Raw genomic sequence first — 24,104 nt, 5'->3', positions numbered from 1 at the left:
CCACGGAAGCATCAAGGGAGCAAGATGACAACGCCAGACACTGGGACTGCCCCTTCTTCAGACACTGCTGGGATTCAGGGATGAGCCGATTGCCCGCAATCGGCAATTGCCCAGAATCCAACAAGAAGAAGAAGGAGGCAGCCAACGTATCTGTGTTCGAGCGCCTAGGGCCTCTCCCGCCACAAAGCAAACGCGGCCGAGTCACCTCGTTGGGCAGATCTTGAGGATTCGGAAGACGAGGGAGAAGTGGAAGAAGATAGGTACCACCGGCCAAGGTGGTGCCCCGACGGACTCAGCCGTTCCCAAAAGCGCGGGGTTCAGCGATTGCGCGGCCTAGAGGAAGCCGAGGGGTTGTACCTGCATACGCTAAGGAAGGCACGGCCTGATCGGGCTGCAAAGGTTCGGCGAACCCTGGATGAAGAGGGTCGTCCACGGAAAAGGGAGGGGCGCCCTAAACGGAGGAAAGCCGATGATGAGACATCGGCTGGCACAAACATGGTACTCGTCTTGCCGACGGAGCGTAGCGCTCCACGACTCTACGGAGCACTCAAGGTGGACGACGAGCAAGCGCATCAAGTCGGAGGTTGGGTTGGTTTTATCCAGCTGACCAAGTAGCAAGATCAAACCAATGAGCAAATCGAGGAGAGGCTGATCCTTGTGATCGGCCCCAAAAAACTTATGAAGGGAACTTACAAAACCTTCAACGAGCAAGCAACGTGGAGGCCGATTCCAGCAATCGGCCAAAATTATCCTCACCCACCATTCACGCTCGGGTTCAACATGTTATCCAACACGAGCCGATACCATCAATTCTCTTGACAGAATCGGCTCGGGGGGGGACCCAGGTAGATAAAATACGAGGATGTGCAACGGAAGCCTCTCATCTTCTGTTGATGGATATTGGAATATGGGAGCCGATGCACAGGTCGGCCGTAAAAACAAAAAGTGAAAATTCGAAAATTTTCGAACATAGCCGATGCAGCAGGCATCGACTTAAGGATATGACAGCCGATGCATGGCCATCGACTCAAGGGAGATTTCTTCAAGAACAATGTCAGGAGCAGCATGGGCGTGCGGATCAGGTCAAGGATGGATTGCATCGGGTCCATCAAAGGAAAGGAGCCTATCCGGCCGGCGGAGCCGAAGAAACTCGGGGGGGCAGCTCACCTTGAGGGCTCTCTGCTTTGGGAAGCCGATTTATGTTTAATCGGCTAGCTCGGCATAAGGAGCTCCCTCAGACATGATCGAGCCTAGGTCCATACAGCTCTATTTTTGCCTCGGCTAAGACTCGGGGGGCAACAAGCCTGGAAGATGCCACTGTTTTAAGAGCCGATTAGAGTCACCTCGGCCGCGAGCTGCATCATGGTCGTCTCGGGGAGGAGCTGGGAAGGAAAAGCCGTCGTCTAGTACGGGGCTTAGACTGTGCTGTTGCTTCGCAAGAAAAGGAAAGAAGTCCGACGCGTTGCTATCGGTCTTAGCATGACAAACGGAAGGAATGAAATTGGGGCGATTAAAAGATGAATGGAAAGAACAATTTCATTAATTCCAAGGAGCGGCTTTACAAGAAAGAGCCGATGGCTCTCAAAAGAGGGATACGGTGCCTAGTGCCTCGCTACTACTAGTCCTATACTACTAGTCGTCGCTGTCCTCGTCATCGCCGCCGTCGACGTCGTCGGCGCCGCTCCCGAGGAGCTCCTCGTCGGCTGCTGCCCCGGCCCTTGGCCGGAGCCTCTTCCTCCTCGTCATCATCATCATCCTCGCTGTCCGCCCGGGAGCGGAAGCGCTTGGTCGGCGGATACCCGATGGAGGAGGAGGAGTCATCCTCCTCCTCTTCCTCTTCGTCATCATCTTCGTCCTCGCTGTCCGCCCACATGCGGGGGCGCTTCTGCGGCGGGAGCTGGGCGGAAGGGGAGGCCTTGGCCTTCGCTTGCTTCTCCTTCTTTCTCCTCCTTGTCGGAGGAGAAGGGATTCACTTGCGGGGTGGAGGCTGTCCTCGTTCTTCTTCTTCGGCGAAGATTGGGGGAAGAGTTTTGAGAAGGAAGAGGAAGAGGAAGACATTGCTACGAGGAGGAGAGGGTTTTTTGGTGCCGATAGGCTGGGATGGAATAGAGGATAGAGAGAGCTAACCGATCGGCACGGTTAAATAATGAGAAATCCGGTGAAGGTTTAATGCCATTACAACTTCCGAGGGATCGATGCTAAAGCTGTCGGAATTTTTAGAGAAGGCTGAGAAGACAGGGCATAATGATGACGGATGCTCTGTAACGGTTCACGCTCTCGCCACGACATGACCCTTCGAAGGGAAAGCATAATGATTTTGGAAATGTTATTTCCAAAACCAGGAGGGCATGTGTTATCACCAGATTTTAGACAAATCCGAGAGGTGGGCCGGGCTTGGAAGATTACATGTGGAAGATTTCTGAAGCGGCCTGGCACGAAGGGTTTTGGGCTGAATTGCCCGTGTATCTTTATTTAGTAGTTTATTGTTTTAGATAAGGGTTAGAGTTTGTATCGTGCACGATGGGATGTTCCCACGTTAGAAAGTCCCCTGGACTATAAATATGTACCTAGGGTTTATGGAATAAACAACAACTCACGTTCAACCCCAAAACAAACCAATCTCGGCGCATCGCCAACTCCTTCGTCTCGAGGGTTTCTATCGAGTAAGCGACATGCTGCCTAGATCGCATCTTGCGATCTAGGCAGCACAAGCCCCACGTTGTTCATGCGTTGCTCGTACTGAAGCGTTTTTGATGGCGAGCAACGTAGTTATCATTAGATGTGTTAGGGTTAGCATTGTTCTTCGTTTAAGCATGCTTACGTAGTGCAACCCTTGCATATCTAGCCGCCCTCACGCCTACCTCAGGTGTGGGGGCGGCACCCCGCTTGATCATTATTTAGTAGATCTGATCCGTTACGATTGCTCCTTGTTCTACAAGAATTAGTTTAATATCTGCAATAGTTAGGCCTTACAAAGGGGGGGAGGATCCAGTGGCGCGTAGGGTGGCGTTCGCAAGTCCTAAACGGGATGTTCCTAGGATCAACTTCATGTTGGTTTTTGGCCTTGTTTAGGATCGGCATTACGAGCACCGTGCGTGGCCGCAAGGCCCAACCTGGAGTAGGATGATCCGATTATGCGGTGAAAACCCTAAATCGTCGTAGATCTCATTAGCTTCATCTTGATCAAGCGGGACCACCAAGTATTCGTGCACCCCGTACGGATCATGGGTGGATCGGCTCTTTGAGCCGATTCACGGGATAACCTGAGAGCCGATCGAGGCTCGTATTTAACGTTTACATGTATGCCACCCGCAGAAACTAAGCGAGGCATCCTCATCACCTTCCCGACCAGGTATAGGTCAGGTGGCACGCCCTTGCACTTCGCAACACCGCGTGTGACCAGAAGAGCATTGCGGGCCGTCGCTCGGAGGGGTCTCAGCCAGCCGCAGCTCTAGGCTCTTCCCGGCTCTACGGTGTTGACAAGGCCGCTGCCCGCCGGTGGGTTTTGGCAGTCAACACTAACATGGGTGAAAAATTCTTCTATATTGTTCCTCCCAATTATAGACCCGCGTCCTACCGGTATGTCTTTTGTGGTAAAATTAAAAGGAAACATGATGAGTAAAGTAAATGCAAGTAAACTAATTTTTTTGTGTTTTTAATATAGCAGACAAGATAGTGAATAAAGTAAAGCTAGCAACTAATTTTTTTGTGTTTTGATATAATGCAGCAAACAAAGTAGTAAATAAAATAAAGCAAGACAAAAACAAAATAAAGAGATTGAGAAGTGGAGACTCCCCTTGCAGCGTGTCTTGATCTCCCCGGCAACGGCGCCGGAAAAGAGCTTGATGGCGTGTATTTCACACGTTCGTTGGGCAACCCCAAGAGGAAGGTATGATGCGCACAGCAGCAAGTTTTCCCTCGAAAGAAACCAAGGTTTATCGAACCAGGAGGAGCCAAGAAGCACGTTGAAGGTTGATGGCGGCGGGATGTAGTGCGGCGCAACACCGGAGATTCCGGCGCCAACGTGGAACTCCGAACAACACAACCAAAGTACTTTGCCCCAACGAAACAGTGAGGTTGTCAATCTCACCGGACTTGCTCGTAACAAAGGATTAACCGTATTGTGTGGAAGATGATTGTTTGCGAGAGAAAATAGTAAAAACAAGTATTGCAGCAGATTTGTATTTCAAGTATTAAAGAATGGACCGGGGTCCACGAGTTCACTAGAGGTGTCTCTCCCATAAGATAAAAGCATGTTGGGTGAACAAATTACAGTCGGGCAATTGACAAATAGAGAGAGCATAACAATGCACATACATGACATGATAAGTATAGTGAGATTTAATTGGGCATTACGACAAAGTACATAGACCGCCATCCAACCGCATCTATGCCTAAAAAGTCCACCTTCGAGGTTATCATCCGAACCCCTTCCAGTATTAAGTTGCAAAGCAACAGACAATTGCATTAAGTATGGTGCGTAATGTAATCAACAACTACATCCTCGGACATAGCGCCAATGTTTTATCCCTAGTGGCAACATCACAACACAACCTTAGGGGTTTCTGTCACTCCCCAGTGTCAATGCAGGCATGAACCCACTATCGAGCATAAATACTCCCTCTTGGAGTTAAAAGTATCAACTTGGCCAGAGCCTCTACTAATAACGGAGAGCATGCAAGATCATAAACAACACATATGTAATAACTTGATAATTAACATGACATGGTATTCTCTATCCATCGGATCCCGACAAACACAACATAGAGTATTACAGATAGATGATCTTGATCATGTTAGGCAGCTCACAAGATCCAACAATGAAGCACAATGAGGAGAAGACAACCATCTAGCTAGTGCTATGGACCCATAGTCCAGGGGTGAACTACTCACTCATCACTCCGGAGGCGACCATGGCGGTGTAGAGTCCTCCGGGAGATGAATCCCCTCTCCGGCAGGGTGCCGGAGGAGATCTCCGGAATCCCCGAGATGGGATCGGCGGCGGCGGCGTCTCGGTAAGGTTTTCCGTATCGTGGTTTTTTCGCATCGGGGGTTTCGCGACGGAGGCTTTAAGTAGGCGGAAGGGCGAGTCGGGGGCCGGACGAGGGGCCACACCATAGGGCGGCGCGGGCCCCCCGGGTCGCGCCGCCACGTGGTGTCGCCACCTCGTGGCCCCACTTCAAATGTTCTCCGGTCTTCCGGAAGCTCCGTGGAAAAATAGGCCCTCGGGTCTTCGTTTCGTCCAATTCCGAGAATATTTCGTTACTAGGATTTCGAAACCAAAAACAGCAGAAAACGAGAAGCGGCACTTCGGCATCTTGTTAATAGGTTAGTTCCAGAAAATGCACGAATATGACATAAAGTGTGCATAAAACATGTAGGTATCATCAATAATATGACATAGAACATAAGAAATTATCGATACGTCGGAGACGTATCACTGGCCTGGTTTCCTCTCAGATTTGTGGATCGGGGGAGGGTGGATTCCCCGGGCACGGTCGAATTTCGACCCTGCCGTGGAGTTTGCGGAGTCTGTCCTGGAGTCAAGTGCTGATGCTGTTGCCTTCTCCTCGGCCGACCGTGGTGGCGAGGAAGAGGAAGGAGATGGCACCACTGTCTTCCTTTTTAGGGTTTGTGTTCTTCTGGTGGCTTGCGGCTGTCACGTTTTGCAGCTTCTTCCGGCCGACCTTGGTGGCGAGGGGAGGAGGTGGTCCGACGTGGCGACGCCAAAATCGGCCAGATGGTCGGGAGAAAGACCCCTCTTCCTCCTTGTCGGTATGATTTGCTGCTGCTGTTCTTCTTCTTCCTCGGCGCTGATGCTGGAGGGAGTTCCTGGTTTGCCCGAGCGGACGGCCCGGCCGCGGTGCTGGACCAGTCGGTTGACTCGAGTTCCCTTCCTTTCGGAACGGACACTTTTCACGGTACTCAAAGCCAAAGATGGCGACAGCTGCTGCAGGTGTCTTGGATTGGTGTCCATGCCTTCTCGGCACTGGTGTCAAGGAAGGAGGAAGCAGCGTGGTGGCAATTGCGCTGTGGTCGAAGATGATGACCTGCTTGCGCTTGGTTGTAGTTCTTTCTGCTGTAGGGGTCTTCTCAAAAGTTTATGGGATGATGACACATGGTTCCGGAAATCTTCATGGGTTATGGTGGTCTTAGGGTGTTCTTGGTCCTTTGTGTTTGTGTTTCTCCATGCTTGTAAGGGTCAACAACTTTGTATCTTTCCGTGATATGAATGCAGAGAAATTCTCAAAAAAAAGCAAGTCTAGTCACTTGGACGATGAAGGCCCCACAAAGATTAGAAAAAAAGCTTTAAAGGCACCTTAGATCTTGCAAGATTGGAGTTGAGGTTGTTGACGCCGTTTTTGGCTTACAACTAGACATTCTCAAGATTGCTTCAAATGAGAGTTATGAGACAAACGCTTTGGTTTGCTATGACCCGTTACTGGTGGGGAGATGAAGATAATCAGAAACATATGCATTGGTTTGCTTGGTGAAAGATGTGTGTACCAAAGAAGAAGGGAGAGACCTTCACTGTTTTAACCTAGCGATGTTGGCCAAACAGGCTTGGAGACTCTTGTGTGAGCCAGACTCGTTGTGTGCTCAAATTCTTAGAGCTAAGTATTATCGCAACGGAGATCTGATCAATACTGGGTTAAAGAAGGGCTCGTCTTACACTTGGCAAAGCATTTGGGCGGGTATCCAAACAATCAAGAGAGGTCACATTTGGCGCGTTGGGGATGGAGAAAACATCGATATATGGGGGATGCCTGTATCTCAAGCAACCCATCGAGGAAAGTGATTACACCTAGGAGAAGGAATGTAACGAGGGTATCCGAGCTTATTGATACAGTCACCAGAACCTGGGATGAGGAGAAACTCCGGCCTGTCTTCTTCTCGGTGGATGTTGGGAGAACCATAAAAATCCTGCTGGCAGTGGGAACGATGGGAGATTTTGTGTCCTGGAACTATACAAGGACTGACATATTCTTTTTTCGTTTAGCTTATTTTACAGAATGGGATCATCAACATGGTCGTAAGCTACTGAGAACGAATGCTTCGCTCAGTCTAAGTTATCAATCAACCCGGTGTGGGCAAATATTTGGTCTCTCAGAGTGCCTGCTAAGGTCAAAATATTTTCTTGGAAATTACTACATGGCACTTTGGCGTGTAAGGGGGTACTGGCTAATCGGCACATTATTTCGAGCAGCCAATGTCCCATTTGTGCAGTTCATTGCGAAGATACTCTACATGTTTTTTTTCAAATGCCCCAGAGTTGTTGAAATATGGGAAAACCTTGGCCTCTCGAGGCTGATACAGGAGGTGGTTTCTGAAGACCGGGCAGGTTCAGGTTTCTTTGAGGTGCTCATGAGACGGGGCAATGATACACTGGAGATTTTGAATGGTATAGGACTGAGGGAGCTAGTGGCAATGTCATGCTGGTATATGTGGTGGGGGCGAAGAAAGTTTGTCCATGAGGAGCATGTGCAGAGGCCAGCAAGATCCGCTTAGGCCATTCAGTCTTTAACACTAAACTATGACAGAGCTCTTAAGAAAAATGCAAGAGTGAGAAAGGAAGGGTGGGAGAAACCAAGAGATGGTTATACTAAACTCAATGTAGATGCAGGGTTTTCAGTTGAGTCTTTCTCAGGTGCTTCGGGAGCAGCTATCCGTGATGATCATGGAAATTTCATTGCAGGTAGCTCCAATGGGATACCGCATGTGGGTGATATAGCGACAGAAGAGGCCAGGGCGTTGCACGATGGTCTTTTACTGGCATGCCAGACTGGTTGCTCCAAAATTGAGGTGAATAGTGATTGCATGGAAGTCATTGAGGTAATGCAACAAGAGGGAAACTCAACTGGACCTGCTGTGGCGATTTATGAAGAATGTGTCTTTCTGTCTCGAGGTTTTGCTCATGTTATCTATAGTTATAGCCCCAGAGATAGCAACTGTGTAGCCTATTGTTTAGCTAATAGAGCGGAGGGATCTCATTCAGTAGTCTGGCATGAGGATCCGCCTGATTTTATTGTTGGGCTTCTAGCCAATGATGTTAACCTTTTTGTGAACTAGCAGCAGCAAGTTTTTGACGCACTCTTTTCCTTACCAGAGTACCTAGGGGGACTGGAAGGTTTTAAATGAGGCGGCTTGTTTGCTTAAGATATTGTGGTGTATAAAAAAATACAAATGCATTTTTTAATAATCTCAATCGAAGGTGTAAAAATGGAATGCAGCCTAAATAATACAACTACTAGTCGGGTTCTGAATTTTCGTAGCCATAACAGTGTCTAGCCAGTACAAGTACTACCCGGGCAACGTCGAGGCCAAATCTGACCCGAAGATATAAAGGTAGTCAAAACACCTCTAAGATTTTCTCGAATGGAAAAGTGGTTAACATGAAAGTTCTTCATCTTTTTGAGACGGACAACTTTGATTTAGGATCATCTCGATTCAAGCTCATTTACAACCTCAAAAGTCGGTTGGACGATACAAACCACTTTTTGGTTGAACATTTATGGAAAGTTCGAACCAAACCATCCGAATCGAAACTAATTAAGGGTTTAGACGTAAACCTAAGCCTTTTTCACGAAAGTCCAACCGTTTTATATATATATGAGGTGTGATAACCGTTTAAGCAACAACACATAATCACAAAATCAATCTACAAACCTCTACTTATTATCACTCATCCTAGTTTTCAGTTCATCGTCCGTCGGTGTTCTTTGTATACTTGTACTCCGTCTACTATGTACTTGTACCCCATCTTTGGTGTATTTTGGTTAGTATTTTTTTTGTAGTTTTCTTACTATGCTTTTATTTAGTTTAGTTAGTCTAATTTTATATGTTGACCGTACTATACTTCAGTACTATATATCTTTTTAATTTTTTGTGAAGCTATAACATTATACTACCTTCCTTACTAAATATAAGATTTTTTTAGATGTAAATGTCAGATGTTTTAGTTGTCTTTTTAGCCTACCAAAATATATACCTTATGTGGACAGAGTAATGGAGTAATATTACTTTGTTATACTTTGTTTAACACACTAATTAGGCTGCACAACGCGCATGAAGAGGGTCGGTCTTCAGCTAGTCAATAAAAAATGAGACCAGCCCAGGCACTAGCAACCGTTGGCATTTTTATAGAAGAAAACTCCTGAGCACCAGCCGAGCCCAAGACTCAAACCCGGGTGGGCAGCATGCGCTCCCGCGTGCCTAGCCACCAGACCGACGGTCTGTTCTCGGTCTTCAGCTAGTCATACCCCTAGTTGATGCTCGACCCATATATGGAGTTCCCCGCGTGAGTCGTTTTTTTCGTTCGACTTTTTTCGAAGTTCTTTTCGCGTGTGGGACAACTAAGCGTGACATCTGAAAAAAGTTCAAACATAAAAAAGTTAAAATCTGAAATAGTTCAGATTCAAAAAATGTTCAAATTCAAAAAGTTCAAATCTGAAAAAGTTTAAATGTGAAAAATGTTAAGATCCAAAAATTTGCGCTCCAAAACATGTTAAAATTCCAAAAAAGTTCAAATCCAAAGACGTTGCGCTCCAAAACATGCTCAAATTCGGAAAAAACCAAATCTGAAAAAGCTCAATCTCCAAATAAGTTCATTTTTTTTAAAAAAACCATGTTTTTATTTTTTAAAAAAAAAACTATAAAAGTTCAAACATGAAAAAAAGATCATATTCAAAAAATGTTCAAATAAAAAAGCTTCAAATTTCGAAAATATTTAATCCTCAAAATGTTCAAATTTGTAAAAAATTTAAATCTAAAATTCGAACTTGGCAAAGTTAAAAATTGAAAACCGGCGGAAAACTAGAAAAAACAAAAGAAGCCTGAAAGAAAACCAGAGTGAAAAGAACAAGAAAGAAAAATGAGAAAACCAAATAACCTGATCGAACCAGAAAAACGCAGAAAGACCCGACCGGAGTTCCCAAGACCCAATCAGGATGGGCTCAAGGCCCACTTACTGAGGTCAACCAAAAGGCCCATGTACTAGTCCAGGGACACCTTGGGGAATCGGTGGCGCGCCGCCGGGGATCAGCCGATCAGCGCCGCCGCACATCTACCGCCGGCGACGGCGCTCCCCAGCTGATTAAATCTACAAAGCAGGCCATGGACAACATCAAGTACCGCTTTCCTTCCGCCGCCTCTGTCGCCTGCGCAGGCTGCGGTCTCAGGCTCCTCCGTCGGAATCGAGCAGTTCCCTCGGCAAGGTCCCCGCCCCGCAAGCTCCTGGAGGTCTTCGACGCCAATAATTTAGGTATTTATCTACTCGAAGTGTAATACCCAATGTTTTTACGTGCCTGCTGTTTGCGTTGTACCCATTCCACAGGTTCAGCGACTAACCTTGCATAGGAATTACAACAGGCAATAGATTCAGACTAGCAATTAGTGTGTCGCAAGTACGGCTTGATTACCAATTGGCATTCTGCTGGCTGCATGAGTTTTGACATAATTGTTGCGTATCCATCATTTGCAAACTAAACAGCTTCTGATGGTAGGTGCTACTTCAAAATTGTGTCCCCAGACTACTTCAAACAGCTCTGGGCTACGATTAGACCGATGAAGTATCTAGGTGGTGTGCGCGAGGATAGGTGTGAAAGCAAGGTGTTGGAGATTGCCGCGGCGTGAAAAAAATCTGTAGTTCATCAAGTGTTCGATCCAAAGCAGATTATTGACTAGGTCCACTTTTGTAGCCATCCATGAACCGTAGATCAAAAGTTGTTCTAAGTTTCTCGCCAACTTTTATTTGGCAGGTTCATCAAAGACGAGCTAAAGACGATGCAGGCATTCTTGGCGACTGCAGAAGCAACGAAGCACAGAGATATGCTACTCAAGGTGTGGGCGGAACAAGTAAGGGACCTGTCCTACAACATAGAAGATTGTCTAGATGAGTTTATGGTTCATGTGAGGAGCCAAAGCCTGACAAAACGGTTGATGAAGCTCAAAGATTGTCGCCGGATCGCTGTACAAATTCGCAACCTGAAAACAAGAGTTGAAGAAGTGAGCAATAGGAACACACACTACAACTTAATCAAGATGGAGAGCTCCAGAACCATTGATGAGGTAGATTCCTACTCAGAAGATGCTCGCAATCAAATGTCTAGCAACATCGATGAAGGAGAACTTGTGGGCTTTGCCAAGCCTAAGAAAGAGTTGTTTGAGCTGGTGGATGTCAACACTAAAGATGGTCGTGCCAAAGTTATATGTGTCGTTGGCATGGGTGGTTTGGGCAAGACTACTCTTGCAAGGAAGATATATGAAAGTAAGGAGGATATTATGAATAATTTTTCTTGCTATGCTTGGATCACAGTCTCGCAGTCATTTTTCAAGATAGAGATGCTCAAGGATATGATCGCGCAACTTCTAGGTGTCGAGCCACTGAAGAAATGCTTGAAGGAACTTCAAGGGAAGGTGATGCAAGTAAAGTACCTCGCCGAGTACCTCAGAGAAGAGCTCAAGGATAAGAGGTACTTCATTGTTCTTGATGACTTGTGGACCTTAGATACGTGGAGGTGGATTGAAGATATTATCTTTCCTAGTAGTAACAAGAAAGGTAGTCGAATAGTCGTAACAATGCGAGATGTTGGCTTAGCAAAGGAATGTACTCCTGAATCCCTTATCTATCACCTTAAACCCTTAGATTCAGTTGATGCGACAAATTTGCTTAAAAAAAGTAGGAAATTGCATGAAGACACGGAGAAAGATGAGAAGTTCAGGGACTTAGTTGAACGACTAGTTAAAAAGTGTGGTTGTTTACCACTGGCTGTACTCACAATTGGAGGTATCCTCGCCACTAAAAAGGTTGTAGAGTGGGAGAAGGTCTATAACCAACTCCCCTCAGAGCTTGAGAGTAACCCAAGCCTTGAAGCAGTTAGGAGGATTGTTATTTTGAGTTACAACCACTTGCCACATCTCATCTCAAGTCATGTTTGTTGTACCTAAGCATCTTTCCTGAGGATTGGGAAATCAAGATGAGGCGTGTAGTAGAAAGATGGATTGCTGAGGGGTTTGTTAGAGTGAGGACTGGGTTTAACATTGAGGATGTGGGAAAATCTTACTTTAATGAGTTGATTAACCGAAGCCTGATTCAAGCATCAAGAGTAAGCATAGAAGGAGATGTAAAGAGCTGCTGAGTCCATGATATTGTGCGTGATTTCATCGTCTCAATTTCTAGAGATGAAAATTTTGTGTACGTGGCAGGAGATGATGTAACTAGTGTTACAGAGGAGACCCTCCGCCATGTAGCATGCCATGGTAGCAAGTGCCAAAACATAGACATGGATTTTAGCCATGTCTGGTCATTGACCGTTTTCGGTGAGAGGCCCTTGGTGCAATCACTTCCAGTGAGTTCACCTGATTTGAGAATGCTCAGAGCCTTGGATCTAGAGAATGCACAGTTCCGAGTCACACAAAAAGATATCAACAACATAGGATTGCTACGCCATCTGAAGTATGTGAATTTTTATGTTCCTGGAGGAAATTCATATATCTATAAACTTCCAAGATCCATAGGGAAGTTACAAGGCTGGCTCAGTTTGAACATAAGAGATAGTTATATTACAGAAATACCAACTGAGATTTGTAATCTCAAGAGCCTACATAGTCTTTGTTGTACTAGAGCAAGCAGCTACAGATTCTTTGACATGGATAATCCTAAGGATTGTCTGGGGAGCACATTTTCTTTTCCAATGGTATTCACACCTTTGGTTCTTCCTAGTGTTCGTGCCGAGGTGGTTGCTGAACAACAGATGGGTTGATCTAGCTGTTGGTCCAGGTCCATAGGTGTGAGGGTGCCAAGAGGAATCGGCAACCTAAAAGAGTTGGAAATACTAGAGGTCGTGGACATCAACCGAACCAGTAGGAAAACCGTTAAAGAGCTAGGTGGGCTTGTGCAGCTGAAGAAACTAAGTGTGGCAACAAAAGGGGCCACCAAGCAAAAATGCAATGTACTCTGTGATGCCATTCAGAATCTCTCCGCACTCCACTCTCTTCACGTAAGGGGTTCTATGTTTCCTACCTCGGATGGAAGTGGAACACTCGAGTGGCTGCATGTGGTTTCCTCTCCTCCCCTGCTGAGAACTCTGAAGTTGTATGGATACCTTGGGGAGGTTCCTGTCTGGTTTGGCAGTCTGATGCATTTGGTGAAGCTTCACTTAGAGGACAACCAACTAACGGAAGAAGGTAAGCCCATGGAAATACTAGGGGCACTGCCTAACCTCATGCTCTTTAGTCTTGGATGGAACTCTTACATTGGTGAGATCCTAGTTTTCAGAACTGGAGCATTCCCAAATCTCAAAAAACTTTTTATTTTCAGAGCCAGCCTGCATGATTGTCTGAGAGAGGCGAACTTTGAGGATGGCACCTCACCTCGCATGGAAATGATTGAAATATCTAATGCGTTGTTGAAATCAGGGATTATTGGTATCAATTGCCTTCCAAGGCTCAAGGAGATTTCACTTGGCTATGGTGGTAAAGTGGCCAATCTTGCTGTGCTGAAAGGTGGACGAACACCCCAATAGTCCCATGTTAAGACTGAAGGGGAGCTTCAGCCACCATGACCCTGGGTATGCCTTCCAAGGATCCAAGGATGCACAAGTGGAATCATCAGCAGGAGGAGCAGCAGGAGAGAGCTCCTCCCATGTGGCGGTCATGCCACCGACCAGTGACAGGTCAGATGCTTTACATCTCTTTGTTTAGTACTGACGGTAGTAGCCAAGATGTAATGCTATGACTACGACACACTTACTATCCATACCTTCCTTGTTGTCCCTACCAGCCAAGATTGTCCGTTATACACGTACAATTCATGCTGATGGAATCGGGGATGTATGTTTCTTCTCTTCTTCGCTGCTGCCTCCTTCCTGCACCGTGCTGGTAACTTACAGCTTGATCAAACACCCCCTGTTTGTTTAGTTCCATCCGAGTTCTCTCAAAGTTTGCCACATTATTTAGTGTTCTTCAGAAGGTCTACTGGAACAAAGTTTCTCCTTTTTCTCGAGCCGCCGAGAAGAGTTTGTGCATCTGGTAGCTACCCAAAGTTAATTGGCGTACCAGCATTTGTTTTTGTATCCATTGTCTTAGACATGTAGAGTTCCAGTTTCATACTGGTGACTTGTTTAGATGCACAACAGCAAAGATTCTTCCAGGTGGTTGTTTTAATTTACACTGTCTGTTATACCCTCTATATAATTGTACAGTCATTTGCCAAATCAGGTTTTTTTTCCAACCTGGTCAAGCTAGACCATTGCATGATTTTCTTCAAAAGATAGTATAAATTTCACGATTGTTAGTATCCAGTAGCAACTTCAGAAATGAGATTTTAGCAGGGCCCTCCCAGCTGAAGTACCGAAGTGACAGTGATATCCAGGACAGTTGACTGAATGCTTAGTTTTGTTTTCTTCAGAATGGTTATTTTAACGGAGACTATGTAAGGAGTCAAAGTAATTGTGATTCACAACATCTGTCCTGCTTATGCGTAGAAGGCCGGAAAGCTGAGAACATGTTTGTACACTGGTTATTTCTTCAGTTCTGCTATGTGTTGTGGTACATAAGCATCAGCCGTCGCGTCCGACACAAATTAGCGACAAAAAACCAGGTGACGCACGAAGTCCTTCAAGGCTTTTGGCAAAATATAAAAATGGAAGAGACGCAGCATACCAAACCGAGAAAAGCCAACATGATTAATTAGATGCTTCCTCATCCCGTGAACCTCCGTGGTTGAAGGTGGTCTTTTCCTCAAGCGAGACACCGCGTAGAACGTCATGGAGATCCATGCCCAACTCAAGGGTCATACCGATGATAAATGGTCAGTCCAGCAATATTTCGTTTCATTTTTTCTGGAATTAATAATGCTGCTTTGTTAATGCTCTCTGTTTACAATTCCTGACATCGTATTCAGCTTGTGTACATCATATAATTACAACTCTGTTTGCTCCAACGCTTCCTTAGAGCATCTCCAGTCGCGTCCCCCAAACCGTCCCCCAAACCGCGCCGGATTGAGCGTTTGGGGGACGTGTTTTGCTCGTGCCGCGTTTGGGGGACGTCGCTCCCCAGCCGCGTCCCGCAAACGCCGCCCCCAAATGAATATTTGTGCACGAAAATAAAGGTTTTCATTCAATTTTGATTATATATTACAAAGTTTGAATGAAAACGGCTAGATTTCATCTAAACCTAGGCTACTGACCGCTCGGCGGCGCGTTCGACGGCCCCGCCCCGTCGTCGCCTCCCCTACGCCGCAACTCCTCCTGCGCGCGCCTCCTCTCCTTGCGTTCGGCGGTGGCCAGACGGTGCCGCTCCCGCCGATAGTCCTCCTCCGCCCTCCCTGCCGGGCCGGCGGGAGGGAGAGCTCGACGGCGCGACGAATCTGCGCCTCTTCGCGGGCACGGGCGTCGTCCCGGAGCTTCTTCTCCGACTCGAAGGACTCGACGAGGGCGCGTTGCTGATCGGCCGTCTCGTCCGGGTGCGGGGCGTCGTCGTCGGACCAGTCGAACTCGTCGTCGTCGTCGTCGTCCTCCACCTCGGTCTCCTCCGCCTCGGCCTCCTCCTCCATTGGCGCCTCCTCCTCCACATCTGTTGGCGCCTCCATCATCGCCGCCGCATACGCGTCGGCCGCCGCCAACTGCTCCGCCCGCCTCCCCCATAGCGCCGTAAGCGCCGACTCCCGCCGTCGACGCTCCTCCGCCGTCGCCTGCTGCTGGAGCTCGATCGACTCACGCCGCCGGCGCTCGATCGAGTCACGCCGTTCGCGGAACAGCGCCTGCCGCTCATCGCGCTGGCGCCGGCGCTCGTCAGCCCATCGCTGCTCCATCTCCTCCCGGTACCGGCGCCGTCGCGCCTCTTGTCCCGTCGAGGCGTCGAACGCCGCAACGGTGTCGCACTGCTGCTCCTGCCACGCTGCTGCCGCGGCGGCCTCCTCAGCCTGCGGAGGCAGGGGCGGAGAACGCCGCTAGATCCGCCGCCCGCTGCGCCTCACGCCGCTGGCGGGCCTCCTCCTCGAGTGCCTCCTCGAGTGCCGCACGCCGCTGCCGGCTCGTCAATGGAGGAGACGGTGGTGGAGGGAAGTGGCCATCGCCGGGGCGGTTCGCCATTGCCACTGGTGATGGAGGAGACAGCTGTGGAGCGACGAGGGCTGTGTTTGTTGCCGGCGGGGTGTGGTGGCTACCATTGATGAGCCGGGAGACCTTTTATAGACGCCGGCGTCGGGAAGAAAGCGCGGGAACAGACGAGAAGAGGCGGGAAGATCGCGCGGGAACGGGCGGTGCGTGCGAACGCCGGCGACGCGTGGAGGCCGCGCAGCACCGACGAGACGTCTCGCCTGCCCCTCCGTCGCCATTAAGGCAAAGATGCCGCCGTGTGTCACTGCGCGCGAATAACTTCCGTCGCGAGGTAGGCGACGGTTAGGTTAAAATTAACTCGTGCCGCCGACGCGTCGGCCCCGCCACTCCCCGCCTCGCTTTCGTTGTGTCCGGCGTCCCCGGAGCGTCCCCTGTGGGACGGGGACGGGCTCGGGGCGCCGGACACCGTATCGGGCCGCGCCGGACAAAAATGGGCTTTGGGGGACGCGGCTGGAACGCTTTTTTGTCCGGCGCGCCCCAAATCGCTTTGGGGGACGGTTTGGGGGACGCGACTGGAGATGCTCTTAATTCTCTAGTAGGCGACATCTCACGTTGATGGAGTACACTAATGCTCCGTACGCATTAATTAAGCTTCAAGGCTTCTCAGTATTCTCTGTGCGCTGAGAATTTTTGTACGTCCTCAGTTAATCTTTAGATTGTTTCATCATTCGGATCCGTTTTGAAACTCAATCATGATGACACAAACTTTCATTGTTCTTTGCAATATTTCTGCAAGAATTAATGGTCAGGTGTGTTAAAGATATACTCGTATTAGATTACCCCTGATCTCCATGATGTCCATCTGTGGGCAGCGCAACCCTTATAGGCAGGGCTCATTTATTTACAGCATATGTAGTAATATGTGAGCTATAACAGACATTTTGGCCAAACACCTCTTGTCTTGACAAGGATGAATCTACACTTAACAATGTAAGGAAGATGAAGAATAACCGATCAACTCCTGAAGAAAACAAATGAGTGAATGCCACAATTGTACACACACATACCATTTCCTACATGTACTCACGTTACAAAGCTGGCTAGGACACCGTACTGGCTAAACCTTGAGCTTCCTATGGTGGGAATTCATGATCAATGAATTATAGAACATAGTACTATGTACCCTACAACAATTAACCAGGAAATGAGTGATACGTGTATGGATATGTAGCTGAGAAGTGTATGTATATCCATGATATATGGATCATCATGTGGCGACAACTTCGGGTAGCGTCGAGAGGAAATTCTCCACCTGGTAGTTGGTCTCGGCGTCGAAGACCCTCATGCACATCGGAGGGTTCACGTTTCCCAGTGACAGCATCGACGACGGCAGCGACCATATCCCGTCGCCGCAGATGAGCCCCGACGCCACCGCGGCCGCGAACGTCTGCGCGTGTAGGGGGTTAGACTTCTGCCACATGTAGAGTATCAAGCTCCCCACGCACATGTCGATGGTGAAGAAGGAGCCGAGGAAGAAGGGCACCGCCATGCCGAGCGCACTAGGGATGTAGAAGCGGATCCACCAGCATTTGGAGTTGGCCACCTCCTTGAGGGCGCAGATGGCGATGGCGAGGATGAAGAAGGCGAGGCAGAACCTGAGGCAGTATTTAGGCAGCTCGTTCCAGCCGTTGGTCCCAAGGAGGGCGATGCCGCGGTAGATCTTGGCGTAGGGGGCAGGGTAGCCCTCGTCCAAGCCGATGTCGTATGCTTGGTAGAAGATCCAGAAGACAACGGGGGAGATGATGCAGCCGAGGCCAGTACCCACGACCTGGCTCACGAACATGGCGCGAGGGGAAGTGAGGGTGAGGTACCCCGTCTTGAAGTCTTGGACAAGGTCGGAGGCGGTGGAGACGATCCCCATCATGAGACCGCAGGCGGCGAGGCCCGCAATGACACCACCATCCTTGGCTCCTATGTTGGCGCCAAAGATGAAGATGGCGAGCTTGCCGTAGCTGCTGGAGAGTGACCAGTCGGTGAGGCCGGTGCCGTAGGCGTTGCAAAAGGCAAAGATGGGGGCGATGACGTAGGCCCAGAAGACGTGCTTGGGCTTGAGCTGCCGGAAGATGTGCGGGATGGCGAGGACAGAGATGCCCGCGAGGAGCAGGTAGGCTCCCGCGGCGACGGAGGTCGGGATCTGGTCCTTGAGGAAGATCTGCGTGCGGCGGCGGTCGTCGAAGCTGAGCGCCTGCCTCTCGTTGGCGTTCATGATGCCGGCGCCGGCGAAAGGGATTCCGGCGGCGGTGGCCTTGGCACGTCCGGTGCGCTTGAGGTACATGTCGTAGGAGGTCCGGAAGAGGATGGAGAAGAAGTTGAAGAGGCCGTCGCCGAGGATCATGGCGATGGAGATGAAGACCTGGTAGCCGTTGAGGCCGTGGAGGCTGCTGTTGGGGAGGCTGGCGTCGTACCAGTCCCCTCTCTTGCTCTCGATGTAGGGCCACATGATCCCCCAGGAGATGATGCTCCCGATGAGCAGCGAGAAGTTGATGATGTAGGGGCAGATCATCCCCACCCCGACGTACGTCGCCGAGAAGTCGAAGTAGAAGCGCCGCTCGTACGCCGCCATCCCGAACGTCGGGAACGACCCGAAGCCGCACCCGTTCCCCGACGTGTAGAACCACTGGAACAGCGACCACATAAAGCTCCCCATGAACGACTTGAACAGTATCGACACCTGCTGCCTGTCACAGACACAAATATATTGTTCAAACATTCATATTCGTATATATCTTTGCAACCACGCGCGTACGGCAGAATGTCGCATGCAACAATCGACATAAAGAAATCGAACAAACTTTAGGAGGAGTAGTTACTTTGCTTGGATGGCTCCTTGGGGCGTGTGGAAGCTGTTGATGAGGTGCGCGGTGGCGGAGCCCGACGGGTACGTCAGCCGGTAGCTGATGATCATGATCTTCCTGAGCGGCACGATGGAGAAGAGCCCCACGAAGCTCACCAGAAACAGGTACGCCATGAGCCGGCACAGCGACGGCTCGTCGACGTTCAAGCTGTTGTTGGCCTCGTCGAACCCCTCGGCGATCTTCCTGCTCATGCCCAGGATGTACGTCCCGAAGCCGCCGGAGAAGGCGATGCTGGAGCAGGAGATGACGCAGGTCTGCACCACCGTGTTCTCCTGCCGGGTGAAGGGCCGCGGGAACACGCCGCACCGCTCCAGCGCCGACGTCCACGTCTTCATCAGGAAGAAGGCCAGGAGCCCCGCCGAGACGTTGAGGGAGGGCACGATGCCGGAGGTCAGGTTCAGCTTCATCACGATGAAGCTCAGGAACACGCCCAGCGCCGCGCTCACCACCACGGACCGGACCGTGATCTGCTCGTTCCATGCGGGCAGGGTCTTGCCCTCGAAGGCCTTCTCGATGGAGATCGCCTCCCGCGCTGCCGCTGCCGCTGCCGGTGCCAGCGGCGCAGGCGCAGGCGCTGCGGGCGGCGGCGGCGATGAGCCCTCCGCTGGCTCCATCATCTGTCGCTAGCTCCCCGCCGGATAGGATTCTTGCACACCGCCGGCCGCGCGACCACCACCACCTGCCTGATGGCCCGTACGTTACGGTCGACCGATCGACGACGGATGGATGCAGATCAATTTCCTGTCGATGCAACGCGCGCGACGAGATGGATGCAGTGATTAATCCGGCTGGCCGGCCTCCTCGAGATCGATCTGCCAGGGAGGCCGGAGAAGGAGATCGAAAGTGTGTCTAGTTATTTTTCCTGGTAATTATGATTGTTACTAAGGGAAGAGGAATTAGCATTTTCCTGTGGTCATGCTGCAAGCTGAAGCGGTGGATGGTCGTCGTCCGTCCTCGTGCGCGCCAATGCCTAATTTTGGCGCGGGTCCTGGATAGCTCCACAACTTTGCTTTTTTTTTTTGTTGACAATCCACAACTTTGTTTTGATTTAGAACTTTTTTTTTGGGTTTGACTTAATACTACTCCCTCCATCACATAATAATACATCTTATGGAAGTAGTAACTAAAATTTCTTGAATGTACAACAATGGTAGCGTGTTGGGAGAGATGAGCATGTTGGATAATTAGTCAATAGTTCCATGATTATAATTCCAAAAATATTAAACACAACAACATGAACTACAATCACATGAAACTCGAACATTCTAGAGGTGCTAATCAACATGAACAACAACGATGCATATACTACAACATCCATTACTAAAACAAGGAGGGGATCATGCCGCACGTACCAACCGGTGGTAGATGAAGTAGTAGTCGATGTAGCGGCGTCAACGACATTGGTGAAGACGAGTCGAAGTAGATGGTCACGAATACAACAATATGCAGCACCGCCCGATTTGGATGGAAGACGGCCCACGATGGAGACCTTGAGCAGTCATAAAACCAATTTTCCCTCTACTTTACATAATCACAAAGGTGAGTGGTTTCACAGACATGCTCTCCTATTCGCCGGTGCACACCAACAAGAGGAATGTAGTAGACTACGGTGGGAGCACATACAGAGAGAGGTGGCAAAACCATAACTCATGTGTAAGGTGTGTTTGGGTGGCACACACACATGACTTTATATAGAGCGGCCCAGGAAACCCTACGCAACGTGGGCCACACCCATGTCACACGTTTCGAGTCGGTTATAGTAACGCACGATCCAGGAGCGATCCGAACCGACTAATTGTGACGCGTCCTTCAAGGACTCGGTTTTCCTGAACAACAAAAATAAAGCTTGCCTAGAGGCTTAATCACGCAAACCGGGGCGCACGCTGTGGCGAGGGGAGACGAGCAAGCTGTGCAGGAGGAGAGCGTGTATACCACTCCTATTCTCACTCACTTACCAAGTGGTGTATCAACCCACATTATAAGATGATGTAACTTCCTCCAAACTTTCAATGTTAGACTAAACTTTGCACTCACAGCACTTGTCACTCACTTGTGAGCTGTCACCAGTACACAAGTTTGACATGAACATACTCTCAACTTTCTCGCAAAAAAGAGCCGCTGGGCCTTATCGTGCTCGATAAGTACATGAGTAAGCTAATGATCCGAGAATATCTCAATTGATCTATAGAGATCCTGCTGTTCTTTCGTAGTGTCACACTGGGGTCATAAGGTGTTGAAAAAGACTTGCTATCAATATATCCAAATCGGCTTAATATCTTCTCAACATAATGAGATTGAGTTAAAGTAATCTTATTCTCGTTCTTAATCATCTTATGTTTAAAATTACACCAGCTTCTTCTAGATCTTTCATATCAATTCTCACTGACAAGAAAGACCTAACCTAGTTTATTACTTTCATATTTGTACCAACCTCATTAATAACAAAGCCTAGAGAAATAAAAAATCTATCAAAATTCTCATGGCATTGCTCGTGATTGCTTTAGGCCGTATAATTATTTTAGCAACTTGCACATCTCTCTCTTCACCCTTTACTATAAACCCATCAGGCTAAATCATATAGATTTCCTCTTCCAACTTTGCACTAAGGAAAGTTGTATTTAAGTCCATTTAATTGACAATAAGACCATAAGAAACAACCACGGAAATTATTACTCAAATGGTTGCTAGGTCAATAGGTGTTGAAGTAATTAATCTTCGCCTTCTCTCGGTGTCTAGCCTTTTGCTGCAAACCACGCCTACTTCTCAATAGTAACATCATGCCTTTGCTTCTTTTTTAATACCCACTTGCAGCCCATATGCTCACAACCATGGGGTAGTTCTCATAGCTCTGGGTTCCATTAGAAAGAATGAAGTCGATCTCATTATAGACAATTTCTTTCCAATCATTTGCATCTGGCGATGCATATGCCTCTGCAATGGACGTGGGGGTATCATCTAGAAGGTACACAATGAAATCATCTCCAAAAGATTTTGCAACCATGTCTCTTACTCCTAGTAGGAGCTTCATTGTCATCTTTCTAACTAACATCCTCTTGTGGTTTTCAAAAATATACTTATTAGATGTACTAGATTCGGGAATTATTTCAAAGAAAATGCATATCTTTCATAGTTTCAAAAAATGTTGCATCACGAGATTCCATAATAGTATCAACATGCATATCATGCACCTTAGATTTAACTACGTATATGGCCTCCTTCTAGCACCTCCTGCTGATTCTTCAGCCGCCATGAGACAAAGCGTGGCATGCTCGGTCTTCTCCGCGTCCATATGCTCAAGTACGTGTTGGATCTTATAGTACCATGGCGGTGTGCGGTCCAGGTCGTGTCGCTCATAGTCGTGGCTGGGTGGCGTGGCCCAGCCGTCCTCCATTGACGCGGGATATGGCATCCATAGTGCGACGACGAATCTCGCCACTCTTACCGTTCGCAGGGCGTCCATGTCCGTGATTGGCGCCGTGCCCACCATTTTGACCCTGCTTGATGTGGACACGTCCTGCATGGTGCAGCCATGCTCAACGATGAACCACTTAGAAGTTGGGTGCACACGGTGTTGCGATCATCCAACTAGGGTCGTCGGGTAGACAATCACCAGATTTTTGTCCGGGGATGGCGCAACTGTGTTCGCCGCCCCCATCCAGTCCCACCTCATTTGCTCCTCTAAATTGACGTCGCGTGTGACACACACCTTCCTCGTCATGGGATCGTAGACCATGTACGCCTTCGAGCCCTCCTCGTAGCCAACAGAGATCATCAGGGTCAATCTATCAGCGAGTTTTTCGATGTTTGGCCCGAGGCACTTGGAGTGGGCAACACAGCCGAACGTGCGCAAGTGGTGCTCAACGGGCTTCCTGCCGTGCCACACTTCGTAGGGTGTCATGCCATTGACGTTGCGCATGGGAACACGGTTGAGCAGGTACACTGTCGTCTTCAACGCCTCCTCCTCCTCCTCCCCCCCCCCCCCGAAAGTGGCGGGCACGAAGCAAACAATGCCATTTCCACAGTGGTCCGGTTTCTCCTCTCGACAATGCCGTTTTGCTTCGGCGTGTAGGGTGCGATGGTGAGGTGCTTGACCCTGCCGTCTTCATAGAACTAGCGGAACATTGTCGAGTTAAACTTGCCACCATGAGCTGAACGAAACCTGAGCAGGCGTCTGAAGATTTACAAATGACTTTGCAGTCTCCAGGAGGAACACCGAACACAGATTATCTTTCGGAGCAATGAGTCCGTGGCATGCTCTGTGATAAGCTAATTCCTTTTAGAAGTAACTGATCATCACCGGTCAGTGGCAAAGGACGGAAAAAGTTGAGGTTGGGCGCTTAAAAGCATTGAAAAAAGTGCAAATCTGAAAATTGACAACATTTAAAGGCACGCTTATTCCGCCAACTTATCCAGTTCACAATTTGCAGATTCAAATCTTCCATCCACCAGAGAATTGCAAAAAGTGTAGCACTCTCATGAGCTTGATCTCGAGTGCGCGCTGGGACAACCGTCAATACCATCCATGTGAAATGTGAGGCAACGGGATTCCCTTTGACCTCTGCTCTTCAACATTCCGGTCGATGTCTTTCCAGCTAGGGCAGATGTGCTATCGCAAGAGAATGCTAGGGCAGACGTGACGAGGAGCAATGTAAAATGGCAGAATCGATTGGTACATATAACGCATGGCATTAATCAATACAAAAGCGGTTTCGTGGTGTAGTTGGTTATCACGTCAGTCTAACACACTGAAGGTCTCCGGTTCGAACCCGGGCGAAGCCATTTATAAATTTTTTGTTGTTGCGATTTTTCACCAGGACGCGCTGGGTGGCTCGGCCTCTTGTGGCCGCCGTCTCCGTCCTAGTAGTCACCGGCGCCACCAGCCGAGATCGGAAAGGTCTAGTAAACAAAACATTGAGCACAACTATTTTAATCCGATCAGTTAACGGCGACCTACGCCAGTGTCGCGAAGGCGGATGCCAACGAGGAAGGGATCAGAGGAGGAGCCAAGGCGGTCTCGTCGTCCGGCGGCTGGGGAGCAGGAAGGTCCTTCCAGTGGATCGTCGCCACCAGCCTGCTCGACGGCGGCTCCGGCATCGTCACCGGCGCCATCAGCTTCGAGATGGCAAGGTCG

At 49.0% G+C, this 24,104-nt stretch overlaps 2 protein-coding genes and 1 non-coding gene across 3 annotated transcripts; 2 read left to right on the top strand and 1 right to left on the bottom strand.

Moving 5' to 3' along the window:
* The first annotated feature begins 10,113 nt into the window (after window positions 1–10,113).
* On the top strand, window positions 10,114–13,498 carry LOC124689396 (putative disease resistance RPP13-like protein 3). The gene is given in 4 exon segments (XM_047222938.1): window positions 10,114–10,261; window positions 10,490–10,595; window positions 10,758–11,913; window positions 11,916–13,498. Coding segments are annotated over 4 exon segments (1,632 nt in total). The 3' UTR covers window positions 12,138–13,498.
* Window positions 13,499–17,325: 3,827 nt separating this feature from the next.
* On the bottom strand, window positions 17,326–19,590 carry LOC124689395 (probable metal-nicotianamine transporter YSL8). The gene is made up of 2 exons (XM_047222937.1): window positions 18,929–19,590; window positions 17,326–18,796 (listed from the first exon to the last, which is right to left on the bottom strand). The coding sequence occupies exons 1-2, from the start codon at window positions 19,588–19,590 to the stop codon at window positions 17,326–17,328; spliced, it is 2,133 nt and encodes a 710-aa protein (XP_047078893.1).
* A 4,088-nt stretch (window positions 19,591–23,678) lies between these two features.
* Window positions 23,679–23,752, top strand: TRNAV-AAC. The gene has a single exon. It is a non-coding gene; the product is annotated as a tRNA-Val (tRNA).
* The last annotated feature ends 352 nt before the right edge of the window (window positions 23,753–24,104 follow it).

The sequence above is a fragment of the Lolium rigidum genome, chromosome 2, assembly GCF_022539505.1.
Source record: "Lolium rigidum isolate FL_2022 chromosome 2, APGP_CSIRO_Lrig_0.1, whole genome shotgun sequence".
NCBI lineage: Eukaryota > Viridiplantae > Streptophyta > Magnoliopsida > Poales > Poaceae > Lolium > Lolium rigidum.
This window is presented reverse-complemented; position numbering and strand designations above follow the sequence as displayed.